Genomic DNA, 15,399 nt, shown 5'->3' on the forward strand with positions numbered 1-15,399 from the left:
GAATGACCAGAATTCACAGCTGTCCAAATAAAAGAGGGTTTTTGGTACCGTGTTTCCCCGAAAATACAACAGGGGCTTATTTTCTTTTGCCCCACAAAATATGCCCTTGGGCTTATTATCAGGGAGGGCTTATTGTTTTGGGGCTGCCGGGCGACTGCTCCCTTGTGAACTGGCTCCCGAAGAGCCGGGCACAGCCTCAGGGGCGAAGCAGCCATGAGGTAACCATGCCCACGAGCAGCTGCCCGGCAAATCCCCTCTCCAGCCGGGAAGAGTGCCATTCACTGACCTAGGGGGTAATCCCTAAGGTGCCAAGCCATGTGGCGCTCTGACCACCCCCCAGCTCCTGCGGCTTGGCACATTCGGGATACCCCCTAGGTCAGTGCATGGAGCTCTGCCCGGCTGGAGAAGGGGGTTGCGCGAGCACCTGTTCCGCCCGCAGCCTCACCAAGCCCTTGCGCAGCTCTCCCAGGCCATCGCCGCTGGCTGCTGCTGCCCGCCGCCGCCCCGCTCCGCTCCGCGCATAACTTCCAAACTCCAAAACTCGGGGCCGTCTTCCAGCATCAGCCGCTCTAGGAGTGCTCTCTATGGTGGGCTGGCTGCCGGAAGACTCTGTCCGGCAAGGGTTTAGTTTCGGGACATGTGGCAAGGGTTTAGTTTCGGGACATGTTGTATTTTCGGGGAAACACGGTACTAGGATTGTGATTTATGCTTTGTCAGGAAGCCTAGGCCAGAACAAGCCACTTGTCTGAAATGGGATAGGGCAGGGGTGTCAAATTCAAGGCCCAGGGCCTGGATCCGGTGCGCAGGGTGCTTAGATCTGGCCCACAGTGCCTCTGCCAGTGAAAACGGAGCTCCGGAGGATCGCATGCGGTCGTTGAAGCCAAAAACACAGCTTGGGAGCCCGTTTTCACTGGTAGAGCCTTCAGACTGCCAAAAGTGCCCCAGACACGAATGATGTCGAGCTGGCCATGTCCAACCTGGCCCCCCGAGGTCAAACACAACCCTGATGCGGCCCTCAACAATATCGAGTTCAACACTCCTGCTTGAGCCGGGGTTTGGACTAGAAGACCTCCAAGGTCCCTTCCAACTCTTGTTATTCTGCCGTACATATGTAATGAGCAGGTGCTAATAGCAATGCAAACATCTGCCTTCTCTGACAGATCAGACTTGGAGTTACAATTCAAGTGTTATCACCATGAAGACAGGCAAATGAACACTAACTGGCCAGCGTCGGTCCAGGTCAGTGTCAACGCAACTCCACTCACCATTGAACGGGGCGACAATAAGACATCGCATAAACCTCTGCACCTCAAGCACGTTTGCCAGCCAGGAAGAAATACAATTCAAATCACTGTCACGGCATGCTGTTGTGTAAGTACCTAATCTGTTCTTTCTGTGGTTTGGCTGTTTGGAAATAGCTTTAGATGATGGAAAGGGTGGCTCAGTGGCTAACACTGAGCTTGTCGATCAGAAAGGTTGGCAGTTCAGCGGTTCGAATCCCTAGTGCCACGTAATGGAGTGAGCTCCCGTTACTTGTCCCAGCTTCTGCCAACCTAGCAGTTCAAAAGCATGTAAAAAGTGCAAGTAGAAAAATAGGAACCACCTTTGGTGGGAAGGTAACAGCGTTCCGTGTGCCTTCGGTGTTTAGTCATGCCGGCCACATGACCACGGAGACATCTTCAGACAGCGTTGGCTCTTCAGCTTTAAAATGGAGATAAGCATCGTCTCCTAGAGTCAGGAACAACCAGCCCATATATGCGGGGGGAACCTTTACCTAAGGAAATGTCCTACCAAGACTTCATATTCCTAGTATTCTTCACCAGTGTTTCACAGCTTGTAATGATCCTTAAGTTCCATTTCTACCTCATTGAGCTGTTGGCTCTGCCAGCCAATATCAGCCAAATATTCAGGATAGAGGTTGATCTGGAGCCTAGAGTGAAAAGTTAAAAAAGAAAAATCCTTATAAAAATCAATGACAAATAGAATCATCACTTTCTTCTGGGGTGGTATTCACTCATTTTCCCTTCTGGTTCACAAATGTGAGCATGTGTATATGCGCTTTAGCTTGAAAACCTGCCTAAATAGGACGGCATAGAGGCAGGGCAAGTGGGTAGTCCCACTCGTGTTTTCCACTACTAGTTTGGGTGAACAAATCCAAACCAGCTGAATATCACCTCTGCCCTTCTTGATTAGGAACATATAATATCCTAACTGAAAAATCCATTTGTCAGAGGGAAAGGATTTTATTCAGTCAATAGATTCCTTGTTCCATGGATACCTCAGGAAAACCTTTAAAAAACCAGAAGAACTACCCAATGGCACCTCCCTGCTTTAGGGAAAAATAGAAAGTTAACCAATGTGTCCATAAATCAAACCAATGGAATTCACTGGGTTGGGGTGGGGAAGGGGAGGGGAAGGGAAAGAAAGGAAGGGGAAGGGAAGGGGAAAGGGGATTATTAGATGAGAGACACAACATTGTGATACAATCTGTCATCCTTTTGGACCTTACTGAATCAAATCCAACTCAGATGAGAGAAGTCGGGAAGGGGTAAAGAATGGGTAGTAGAGCTGCCTTCCTACCCACTAAATACCAGTCGTCGTCCCCAAAGGCAAAAAAAAATGGATTTGGGGGGACATTGGACATCGCTTGTGGGACCTCAAAGACCAAAGATGATGATGAAGCCTGGACTCCAGTTGACAAAACGTTACTCAGTCTGGAACTAAAGAAAGTTTCTGAGTGCTCCCCAATACCTTCTTTTGCGGTTAATTTCCTGGTTTTGGTCTAACTGAGAAGGACTAACCAGCATCTTCATTGAGGTGCTTGGAGTTCTTGAAGGCACACCTACCTCCGTGGGGCTCAGATGGGCCATGACAACATGTCCATTAGGGAAAAAAAACATTCCAAAAAGTTGGAGCTATTCCTCTGGAGACCCTCCTGTAAAGACCCATCCCACTCCAAATTTCTCCCAAAATGGGCTGGCATCATAAAGGAGAGATTTGGAGCGGGAACCCCAGTGAGATGAAATACTCTCAACTAACTTCCCCCTCTGACCTCTTTGCGACCACATCCAAAGCAGATTCTCGGATTGAACGGCCACAGATCCATAGCTGGGCTGTTACCGGTTCGGACCAGTTCGCCCGTACCGTTAGTTCCGACCACCGGCTGGACCCATCCACCCGCCCCAGTGCTATCCCATCCTATGTATCTCACTCTCTGGCTCGCTCCTCTCGCCCACACAGCTAATTTCCGTGCCTCGCCCGCTCTACTCACCGCGGCTGCCAAAGAAAGTGTACTGGAAGCCGCGTGCATGAAATCGCCATGTGTTTGAAGCCTTTCCGCAAACGTGGAAGGCTCACACTCACATTTTCAGTTGTGCACTAGGCGAACCATTTGTTAAATTATGTAAAGCCCACCTCTGCACGGATCCTCTATAAACCACTATTTATATATTTTCCCTTTCCCCCAGTCCCATTTGTTTGTTCTGCAGTTAGTACACCGGCCTTCAGTCCGTTCTGTTCTTCAGGGCCTATTAAAGAAACGCCTGCTTCCGGCTGAACATTGTATCACCAAAAGTGAGTAGAACTTGTGTGTCAATGGGCCTGGAAGGCAGACGATGAACTCCATTCAGTCTTGGGACAGTTTCTGTCAAGCCAAGTGTCGTGCTGTTAAAACAGTCCTAAGTGTGAATTCTATTATCGCTCCCCCGCCTTTTTTTTTTTTTTTTTTTTTGCAACAGTCAAGAGGAATTTTAGCAGCGTGGCCGCCTCTTCGGGCAACGCTCCTCTCAACGGAGAAGATGGTGTGGAGCAGACAGCCATCAAAGTCTCTCTCAAATGTCCCATCACATTCCGGCGGATCCAACTTCCAGCAAGAGGTCACGATTGCAAGCATGTACAGGTGAGAGCCTCTTCCTTCCTCATTTAGGCAGTGAAGACGGTACAACTTGGTATCTATTTGTTTAACAAATGTGTACAGCCACCCATCTAATTATTGACTACCAATAGTACTAATGCTAAAATTGTCAGGTGCTGTGCTGCCCCACTCACTTACACATACACATCAGTGTGGTTTATGGAGAGTTTCATTGGTGTTCCCCAGCAGTTCTCTTCACCCCGGCTTTTCAACTTGTTGTAGCCCGCCAACTGCCAGTGGAGCTGGCGGCAGACTCGGACAATGAGGAGGTTGGGAAGGAAGCTGGGCCAGTTCTGGAGTCTGGGGACGGCTCTGATGCAGATGTGGGTTGCTCCCGGTTCGGCCCGGTTCAGCTGAACCGGTAGTAACGGCGTCGGGAGGCATGTACAGAAGCGTTGCGTGCAAGTGCATGTGAGAGCAAGCCCGAACCGGTAGTAAAAATATTTACAACCCACCACTGCTCTGATGGATGCTTTGTGTCAGATGCAGAGATAGACTTAGGCTTTCCAACATTTCCCAGCCACCGGAGAGGCAGATGCCTTTGGAAGTTAATATGACTGAGGAGGAAGAAGAGCTGGGACCTGTTCCAGATGCGTATATGTGCAGAGCTGTTAGGAGAGGAGAACAACAGAGGACAAGGAGTTAACTCGGGAAGCAAGGCACCCGTGGACATTGAATGGTCCCTCCCTGACTGGGGAATAAATAGAAGGAAAGGGGAGTGGTTGTTGTAGGAGCAACAATACATATTTCTGAAGATTTTGCTCATTGTGTTTCGTGCCACAAAGACTGCTTGCCAGAACTTAATTTGCAGCCTTTTGGTTGGGAGCTCACGGCCTTGGAATTATCCCAAGGAACTGATAAGGTCTGTTACTGCAGATAACCCTTTTAAAGGCTATTGCATGGACTTTTCGGTGGGTGAATGCAATGAATTCACAAGAAGTAAATAAAGAGGGTTTTTTTGTGACAAGGAGTCTGTTTCTTGCTTTTGCTAAGGCTGGGTCAGAACAGAACTCTCCCAAATGAAGCCAGCCATAAGCAAGCCCAGATCAATCCCCCAGGCAATGGTCAATTAGGCCATAAAACAAATAGCAAGCTGCTCAAACAAGTAAATTAAATAAATGAGTGCAAAGCCCCCCCCTCCAGGCAAAAATTGAAAGTCCATCCACGTTAGCTCATTTACTTCTGGGATAAGTTGAGTTTAAAGTTAACAAGGTCTCAAAAGTCAACCAGGAAAAACGAACAAACATATGGCTACGACCCACACATGTCATTCCCAACAACACCTCCTTCTGTCCGCCGTGCTAAAGAGCCTCCTGGTGCAGCCCATCAAGAAGTGCCGGGCCTTCTCCCCTAACAATCTGGCAGACTTCCGTTTCTCTGCCCTGCATGCTCTTAGATCCACCACAGAAGGCAGCTCCTCCACCTTCTCTTCACTGGCCCTTTTTGCTGGCAGTGCAGGGCAGTCCTGGGTTCCTACCAGTTCAGACTGGTTCGACCGAACCAGTAGTAGCTTGCCGGTCTGAGTTGCTGGAACCGGCAGCAACCCAGGCCTGCCACACCCCTGAACTGGTTCTCCCACCAGCGCTGTAGGAGCTTGTTTTTTGCTTTTGCACATGCGCAGAGCAATTTTAGTTGTACTGTGTATGCGCGCATTAATAGCACATGCGTGCGGCACGTCCCTGAGCAAACCGGCAGTAGTCTCTGCCAGAACCCACCTCTGGTGCAGGATCAATAATTAACTCTCAGGAATGTGCCAGGAATGAGCTCCTTCGCCCTCAAGCCAGCCTCCCAGGAGTCATCCAAGGGTGACATTGCAGGCACGAAGAATCAGGATCATTCATTAAGTTCCCATTAAGCTGATATATTGCTCATCCCTGTGCACAAGAATCTGGTCAACTAACAGTCAGGATTAAATTGGTGCTAGATAAGAATGAACGGAATTCAAAGGGGGCTGGCCATGGATCGCTTGTGGGGATGTAAGGATTCCAGGCTGATTTCTCTCTTGACTCCCCTCCCCCAGGGGAGTCTGCTTGCCGTTCTACTGCAAAAATGCTAATTAATCTGATGCTGAAACCTTGGGAAAACTAATGCATTGTATCTTGATACATTCACATGACCATTACCCAAAATCTTCTTTAAAACCGTACTGAGCTTTGCCTGCCTTTTAGTTAACTTTAAACCCAGCTTCTCCCATAAGTAAATGAATTTTCTTTCCAGTTGCTTGACTTTCAACCTCCATGAGTTCCTATGGGGCTATTTGATGGAGGGATGCTTTTGACACTGTTGAGAGTTCCACAGGCACCTAACGTGGAGTATTCTCTCCATCACCACCCAAGAACATTTGCCAGTATTCCTTGTCTACATTTGAGTGCTTTTTTTTTCAAGGTTTTTATTTTTACTAATTTTAACGTATTTTGTTGACAAAGTATTATCCGGAACTTTTCTTTTACATCTTCTCATCTACATATCCATTTTACATCATAGTTCTGTTTCCAATTTCAGCCATATTATTCTCTTTCCATATTTTTTTATCTTAAACTTATTTTCTTCTTTGTACATAAACAATATCACTAATCACCCCTTCGTGGTTAAACCAAATTATCATTTCACATTTCATCTGTTAGTCTATTTTACTGCAAGCAACATACATCCTCAAGTTCAATTTTTACATAGAGACAATTTAACTTAATTAATTATCCACAATTAACAATGTTACTATAATTCACTTTTAATTGACTACATGCCATTAACAATATTAATACAATTCCCTTTAATCTATTAATATATCCCTTTTTCCCTTCCTCCTTCTCTAACCATTTTCTCTTGGTGTCTCAAAGATTCCACTTATTAATTTTCCTCTTTTCTCCCATTCTCCTAACTTCTTTTTCTTATTTTTATAACTGTTGTATCTTTTCTTCAGAATCCTTTTTCTCACTTTTAATTTTATTGTTCTAGTGGTTTTCCCCAGGGTTTTTCCTAATCTCTTCCCACTGTCTCCTTCTTTGCTGTTTGTTTGATTGTTTCTTTTGGGGGGGACATTCCCCTCTGTCTACCCTTTTTGTGCCACTGTGAATCCCAGTGAAATCATCTAACTGTTTTTTATTTTCAGTTCCTTTTTCTTCAATATTATTTCCTTGTTCTTCATTTGTGCCCTCTTTTATCCCCTTCTCTCCTATTTCCTGGTCTGTGTGCTCCATCTGAATTTCTGACTTTTTCTTACCATTTAAGAAGTGTGTATTTGAGTTCTAATTCCCTCAACCCAGATGGAAGTCTTCTCTACCCATCATTGCAATAGCCATAGCACTTAGACTTGCTTTTACAGCCCTATTGAAGCGGTTTACAGAGTCAGCCTATTGCCCCCAACAATCTGGGTCCTCATTTTACCCACCTCGGAAGGATGGAAGGCTGAGTCAACCTTGAGCCGGTGAGAATCGAACTGCCAAACTGCAGCCAGCAGTCAGCTGAAGTAGCCTGCAGTACTGCACTCTAACCACTGCGTCATCACGCAATGTTTCCCATCCCAAATCTTAGCACGTGTTTTCAACAGATATGTGCTTCAAACAACAGCTTTCTTCTCTATGACTTTGTATCCTAACACAGGGGCCCCCAACCCGCGAGCCACGGCCTGGCTGTGGGACGCGGCCCATTCAGAACCGGTCTGTACACAAGCAGCAGGAGAGCTCATGCACACCTGCTGCGCACAGGGAACCATTCCCCTCCCCAACCAGTCTGCAAAGCCAGAAAGGTTGGGGACTGCTATCCTATTAACTTTCGTGTCATGCTTTGAAGCGCAGGGGTTTTTTTTTCTTCCTGGCATGCATCTGATGGAACAGCTTCTCTTCTTTATCCGCACCCATTGGGAGGGTGTGCTTTGCAGCGACATCTTCAGCATTCTTTACAAGCCGCACCATCGTTTAATTAAGATTTTCCTGCTTTTTCTTCCGCAGTGTTTTGATCTGGAATCCTACCTCCAGCTGAACTGTGAACGAGGCACCTGGAGATGCCCCGTATGCAAGTGAGTGGTAATATCAAAATCTGTGATAATATAACAAAAACCAGACCAATGCAAAATTAGTCTTCCATTTTGCACCAGAGATGTAACATAGTTAACTTAACGGTACTTTTTTAAAAAAAAATGTGATAAGTAATTTTGCTGCAGTCCTCTTTTTTTTATGATGATAAAGGATCTGCAGGCTAAATCATATGATTGAGGGAACCAGAAACGGTATTTTTCGGCCTATAAGATGCACCTTTCCCCCCCCCCCCAAAAAAAAGAGGGTGGAAAACTGGGTGCGTCTTATACACTGAATACAGCATTTTTGGCCTCCCGAAACCTCTCCCCGTGCATCCCGTTTTTCACAAAAATGGATGTGCAGAGGGTTTGGGAGGCCTGTAGAGTGCTCCTGGGGCTGGGGAGGGCAAAAACCAGTGAAAATAGGCCCGTGTTTCACAAAATGGGAGTGTTTTTGCCCTCCCAAGACCGCAGGAGCACTCTACAGCCCCCCCCCCCCAGCCCTCTGCACACCCTGTTTTTGCAAAAAAAAATGGCCCATTTTTTGCCTCCCAAATCCGCCACGCATTGTGTTTTTATTTATTTATTTATTTATTACTTGAACTTATTAGTCGCCCCCTCTCCCCACAGGGACTCGGGGCGACGTACAAAAGTATTATATAGCGTACAGAGGAGGTAAAAATAAATAAATAAGTTACAATACCTAAAAAAGTTAAAACCACAGTGAAATTAACCCTTACAACTAAAATTACCAATTAAAAATGCCCTGGGCTGGAGAGGTTGTAGTATTATGCCAGGTCAGCTAGTCGAAACAGGTAGGTTTTCAGCTTCATACGGAAGGAGCGAAGGTCGGTTGTTGCCCTGATGTCTGGGGGGAGGTCATTCCAAAGGGTGGGGCCCACTACAGAGAAGGCCCTACTCCTGGGCACCGCCCTCTGGCACTCTCTGGAGGACGGCACCCGGAGTAGTCCCTCTCTGTGTGAGCGGACGGGTCGCAGGGATGTATGGGGCAGGACGCGATCCCGCAGGTAACTAGGCCCTGTGCCATGGAGCGCTTTGAAGGTGGTAACCAGCACCTTGAAGCGCACCCGGTAGGCCACAGGAAGCCAGTGCAGCTCGCGCAGGATGGGTGTTATATGGGAGAACCTCGATCTCCCCATAATTACCCGCGCGGCTGCATTCTGGACCAACTGCAGTCTCCGGGTGCACCTCAAGGGGAGCCCCATGTAGAGAGCGTTACAGTAGTCCAGGCGAGACGTCACCAGCGCGTGAGTGACTGTGCGCAAGGCCTCCCGGTCCAAAAGGGGCCGCAATTGGCGCACCAGGCGAACCTGGTGGAACGCCCCCCTTGCCACGGCTGCCACGTGAACTTCCATAGACAGCCGGGCATCAAGGAGGACGCCCAAATTGCGCGCCCCTTCCACCGGGGCTAATTGGTCGTCCCCGATGGCCAGCGATGGCATATGCTGGTTGAACCGGGAAGCCGGAAGCCATAGCCACTCTGTCTTGGAGGGGTTGAGCCTGAGCCCATTGTCATCCATCCAGACCCGTACGGCTTCCAGACACCGGGACATCACTTCAACAGCCTCGTTGGGGTGGTTTGGGGTGGAAATGTACAGCTGAGTGTCAGCGTACAGATGGTATCTCACCCCAAAACCACGGATGATCTCGCCCAGCGGCTTCATATATATGTTGAACAGGAGAGGCGAGAGGATCGACCCCTGTGGGACCCCACAGATAAGGGGCCTCGCGGTCGACCTCTCCTCTCCTGCCAACACACATTGCTTCCGGCCAGAGAGGTAGGAGCGGAACCACCGTAATACGGTGCCCCCGACCCCCAACCCCTCCAGACGGCGCAATAGGATACCATGGTCGATGGTATCGAAGGCCGCCGAGAGGTCTAATAGGACAAGGATGGAGGAACAACCCCCATCCTTTGCCCTCCAGAGATCATCCCAGCCCCCAGAAACACTTTGCAGGCCTCCCAAGTTCTCTGCATGCTCTATTTTTCACAAAAAATAGGCTGTGCAGAGGGTTTGGGAATCCTGCAGAGTGCTCCTAGAGGCTGGGGCGGGCAAAAACTTTTTTTTTAAAAAAAAAACCTCTTCAAATTTTTGTTCTTATACTCCGTGCGTCTTATAATCCGAAAAATATGGTATGTTTCGCTTATTAAAGAGAAGGATTAAGGGGGACATGATAACTGTCTTCCAATATTTGAGGGGCTGTCACAAGGAAGAGGGGATTGATTTATTCTCCAAAGCAGTGAGGGCAGGACAAGACGTAATGGGTGGGTGATAATCAAAGAGAGAGATCCAACCTAGAACTAAGGAGACATTTTCTGACAGGAGAACAATTAACCAGTAGGAAAGCTTGCCTCCTGGGAGCCCTCCATCACTGGAGGTTTTCAAAAACAGACAGTCACAAGAAAGAGGAGATTGACCTGAAGAGTATAAGGCAGTGATGGCAAATCTTTTCAGCACTGAATGCCGAAAAGAGAGTGTGCATGCTTTGCGTGCGCATGAGTATGCTCATTGTGACCGCAACCTGGAAGAGGAGCTGCCCAGGGCGCATGCGTGCACCAGAAAATGAACCTCCAGTTTCCGGCACGCCTGCTAGTCTTCCGGTTACTGACATGCATGTGCACGCGATGATCAGCTGCTCACGTCGAAAAACGGAAGATCAGCTCTTCCAGTTTCCGGCACGGGTGCACGCATGAAGGCCAGCTGATCATCGCACATGCGGGCATACCAGAAACCCGGAAGAAGAATGTGCAACGCCCTAAGTGCCAAGCGACATGGCTCCGAGTGCCACTTTGGCCACGCCTGCCATAGGTACACCATCACGTGCATGAGGACTCCTGGCTTGAGCAGGGGGTTGGACTAGAAGACCTCTGAGGTCCCTTCCAGCCCTGTGATTCTCTGTCCTATGTTCTCCGTAAGCTATGCTCCTCGAAATGATTCTTCCAAGTCAACTCGGTGGTTAGTGTTCGCTTGGACATGCCCAAGTAATGAGAGCCTCCTTATTTCCTTGGCTGACGCATAGAAGTGCTTTGCTGCTTTGCTTATATCTCTTCAGAAACTTATATCATATGGCAAATGTAATACAAGTATGTAAATGTGTGCCCCGTTTTTCTCTTCCAGTAAAACAGCTCTGCTGGAGGGCCTAGAGGTGGATCAATACATGTGGGGCATTTTGAACGCTATACAAAAGTAAGTGTATCTTTTAACGTTACGTTCAGTGGCCTATGTTATTTTAAAAAGAAGATTTTTTATAAAAATGTCAAATTAATGCATGAGCGGTGTGGCCCCTGGGCGCCATACATTCCAGTACAAACAAAAGTAGTCAAATTAAACATTATTATACGTTCAATCAACTTATAAAATTCCTATAACAATACCTATCTATATTTGGTTGCAGTCTATCATTATTCAATTATTCCACCTATTTCTCCTCATTACTTTCACTTCACCAAACAGAAATGTAATACACTGATTTTCCCTTTATTTCTAGCTTTTGATCACATCACCCTATGTTAGAAAGCTTTTTCTTTCTTTCCCGTCAAATTGTGTCACCTGCCTACAAAAAGAGAGAGAGAGAAAAGAGGAATGGAGGGGGAGATATAGGAGGAGACAGTTCAAATCAAGAATCAAAAACAGGAACCATCCATCCATGATCTCCCACCTGTGTTCTGACCTAGGCTTCCCCAGCAGCACAAAGCCGAGTCCTCGTCCCGATAAACCCCTTTTATTTAATTGACAGTGAATTCCGCCCATGCAAAATCTTTCCTCTCCCACAGTCTTTCAAGATAGTTCACAGTTACCGACCTTTATCAGGCTTGGCGAGTGGCCAGGCCGATATCTTTCAGACGTTGCAATACTTGGCAAGAATGCAGGAATGAACTAATTGTCTCCTGCAAACTCCCCTCCCCTTTCTCTCCTCTTTTATTCCTTATGGGATGAGCCATTCATTCTCCACCTGTGGCCTTACTCCCAAGTCGACCCTTGTTCCTTAGCTGTTCCCTTCTCCTGGCAGCTCTACACATGCGCACACTGGGAACAGGCGCTAGCTTTTCTTCTGCCCCACTGATCTGACTCTGAATGCAGCTGATAACTGTCAGACGGCCCTGGCTCCATCTCTGTCTCTGATGCAGAGACCTCATCAGAGCCTTCCCCAGACTCCAGGACTGGCCCATGTGCCTCTCCAACCTCCTCACTGTCCGAATCTGCAGCCAGTTCTGCTGGCCGCTGGCGGGCCACAACAGCCTGCTCTAATTCTTGAAAGACATTTTCTAGAGTTTGTTTCAACATAGAATCTTAGGAGAGTAAAATCTGATCATTTCAGAACATGATGTCCTCCTCATGTGAATTTTTGGTCCTCAAAGAGCTTTCCTAAATTGTGAATATTGTGAATCTGAGCTTTCTTCAGCCCCCAAAACTGGCCCATGTTCCTCCCCAACCTCCTCACTGTCCAATTCTGCTGCACGCTCCGCAGGCCGCTGGCGGACCACAACACATTTTTGGACATGTTCAAACAGAAGCCAGCCCAGTCCATTTGTGGGAATGTTTAATTTGGATTTTTGCAGTGGATATGTTGGATCATGAGGAAGGCTGAGTGCCAAAGAATTGATGCTTTCAAATTGTGGTGTTGGGGAAGATTCCTGAGAATCCCTTGGACTGCAAGGAAATCAAATCAGTCAATCCTTAAAGGAAGTCAACCCTTCTTTGGAAGGATAGATGCTGAAGCTGAAGCTCAAATAGTTTGGCCACCAAATGAGAAGGGAAAGGGAAAAGGGACGGCCGAAGGATAAGATGGTTAGATAGCATGATTGGCGCAATGAACAAGGATTTGGAAAGATTCTGGGAGACAGTGGAGAACAGGGGGCCTGGTGTGCTGTGGTCCATGGAATCGTGAAGAGTCAGACACAACTTAGCCACTGAACAATAACTGGATACGTATTGGACTTGTTGACAATGACATTAGCAACATCAAAAATGTATATGGTGCGCTGAGAGCTCTCAGTATTATCGAATGTATTGTGTTTTCACAGCTCTGAGTTTGAAGAAGTCACAATTGACCCAACGTGCAGCTGGAGACCTGTCCCAATCAAGTCAGACATTCACATCAAGGATGATCCAGATGGCATTCCTTCCAAAAGGTTCAAAACCATGAGTCCCAGCCAGATGATCATGCCTAATGTGATGGAGATGATTGCTGCCCTGGGTCCAGGTCCATCTCCCTACCCATCAATCCCACCGCCTCCCGGAGGAACCAGCTCCAATGAATACAGTAGCCAAGGTGAGTTTTCCATTTGATGTGTGCAACCGATTCTGAAAATACACCAAATTGCTTGGACATATTTTGAGATTCTGATGGTTGAATCCTTCCAAAGGATCTGGGATTGGCAGATGTGGATGTTTGATGGTGTTATCATCACAGGATGTAAGCTGCTCTGAGTCAGGCTGCCTTTTGCAATTGACTGAGGGTGAATTTGTCAATGCCGATGAAGGTCTTCAAGTTATGTTCCAGTTGTTTTGGGATTTGTACCCAAGGTGCCTATGACTACTGGTACTACCCTTGCTTGCCTTTGCCCCAGTCGTTCTCTTTCTATTTGTAGTTCTTGGAATTTTGTTATCATCTCCAGTTCTTTCTCTTCTATTTTGCTGTCTTCAGGTACTGCCGTGTCCACTTATCCAGAGATTTTCATCTTCCTTATCGATAATTAATAAGTCTAGTTAATACAATTATGTAAAAGCAAAACATTAAGGTTTGATGTTAATGCCTTATTCTACTGCACCAAAGGGAGTCGGAAGTCAGTGCCTTTTTTCTTTCCCTTTTCTTTCCCTCACTTTTCCCTTCTCTTTTCCCTTCCCTATTTTCCTTACTATATATGTTTGTATTTTCTTTGTCTATATATATATATATAAGTGTGTGTGTGTGTTCCAGCATAACTCTGGAACACCTCAAGCAACTTCAACCAAACTTGGTACACAGATGACTTACTCTCTGGAAAAAAATACTGTGGGGGGTAAGACACCCCTAAAACCCCTCAGGGTGTGTGTTCTGTGTGTGTGTTCTGTTAAGATACAGCCTGTTGTGCCTTAAAATGGCTTCTACTGTACAGTGAAGTGGAGTTGCTATGGTAACGGCTTCACAGTACTTCACAAGGGGGAGCCGTCTGGTAAGGGGGAAAATCCAACATTAGAAATCATGTTTGGTCTGAAAAGAAGGAGCTGACGTCACGACGATACGGATGTGCGATCTCAGTGCTCCGAGAGCAGCCGATACTTTTACCACTGGGTGGTCCATCTGGACCTAAACAGTCCTGAAGAGACGGTGACAGGGAAGAGTACGTCTTGCTGATCTCAGGGACATCGCAAAGTCCCTGATTGATCCAAGAGAATCTCTTCTAGCCGGTGATAGAAGCGCAACCCCAAGCTACTGAAGTCGGGACAGCTACTCAACTGGAGGAAAAGGGAAAGAGAAAGTGTGTCCATCTGGTGAGGAAATTTTATTTTTACAAAAGAGACTGCCCCAAAAAGATTAAAACCAAATTAAACTTGTAAAGAAAAGAAAAGAAAAGAAGCAGCAAATTTAAGCTATTTTGCACAGTGTGTTAACCTTTTTTTTAATCGTCTTCTATGGATGGAAGTATTGGCTTTTCTTCTACTACTTTTTTTTTTTTTTTTACCTATGGATTAAATCTTTTTTTTTTTTACTTTCACAATACTGGCTTGGATGGTTTTTTTTTTCTTTTTCTTTTGTTCCATTTAAGAGCCTTGTTTCTTTTAAGCTTGGAATATAAAGAAGATATAAAAGGAATATAAAGAGAGCAGTAACATCAGAAGGAAAAGAAGTTACACTGCCACTTGGAGGTTGGAGGCTGAGTTCTGGAAATATTTTTCTCTCTCTTTTCTTTGATCATTTTGACCTTGCACTTCAAAGGTTTTAGCTTGCATAGATAAGATGGGTTGTTTATGCAGGTGCCCTTTGGATGTCTCTTTGGCAGCGAGAGAGAAGTGAAAAACAAAGCTTTGTTTTCCAACTAGAGTGGCAGTATTTATAAATTGGACAATGACACACTACCAAGAAGAAACCATAACATTACAACAGATTATGTTTGAAATTCAAAAATTATTAGAAACATCAGAGAGAATTGAGAAGAAATTGGAAAATATAAATGGTAATATAGCAAAATTTGATGAAATTGAAGATAGCCAGCTAATGGAAAAGGTGGAGGTTAGAGTCTCAAAAACACAAGGGAAAAATGAACAAAGAGGCAAGATAACTCTGGATATTGACAATGATCTGAGCGTGGTTGGAAATGGAAAGAATGAAACATGGAAAAGGAAAAGATATGGAAAGGAGCTCTACCCCAGATTTCAAGGTATAGAAGGAGAAAAAAGAGAAGAATTGATGGATTTCAGGAGAAGAACATTGACAAAAGCACTACTGATAACCAAAAGATAAACTGATT

The 15,399-nt window shown here is 46.3% G+C and overlaps 1 protein-coding gene across 1 annotated transcript in view; it reads left to right on the forward strand.

Annotated features, from left to right (window-relative positions):
* Positions 1-15,399, forward strand: part of ZMIZ1 (zinc finger MIZ-type containing 1) — a gene marked incomplete at its 5' end in the record, with an annotated part of 114,282 nt that overhangs the window by 69,592 nt on the left and 29,291 nt on the right. The window contains 6 exons of the mRNA XM_081954108.1: positions 1,161-1,371; positions 3,468-3,573; positions 3,738-3,898; positions 7,861-7,928; positions 11,066-11,134; positions 12,973-13,220. Of these exons, the coding sequence (XP_081810234.1) occupies positions 1,161-1,371; positions 3,468-3,573; positions 3,738-3,898; positions 7,861-7,928; positions 11,066-11,134; positions 12,973-13,220 (863 nt within the window). The remainder of the gene's footprint in view (positions 1-1,160; positions 1,372-3,467; positions 3,574-3,737; positions 3,899-7,860; positions 7,929-11,065; positions 11,135-12,972; positions 13,221-15,399) is intronic.

Source organism: Natrix helvetica (genome assembly GCF_964273705.1).
Source record: "Natrix helvetica genome assembly, chromosome: 5".
Classification (NCBI taxonomy): Eukaryota; Metazoa; Chordata; class Lepidosauria; order Squamata; family Natricidae; genus Natrix; species Natrix helvetica.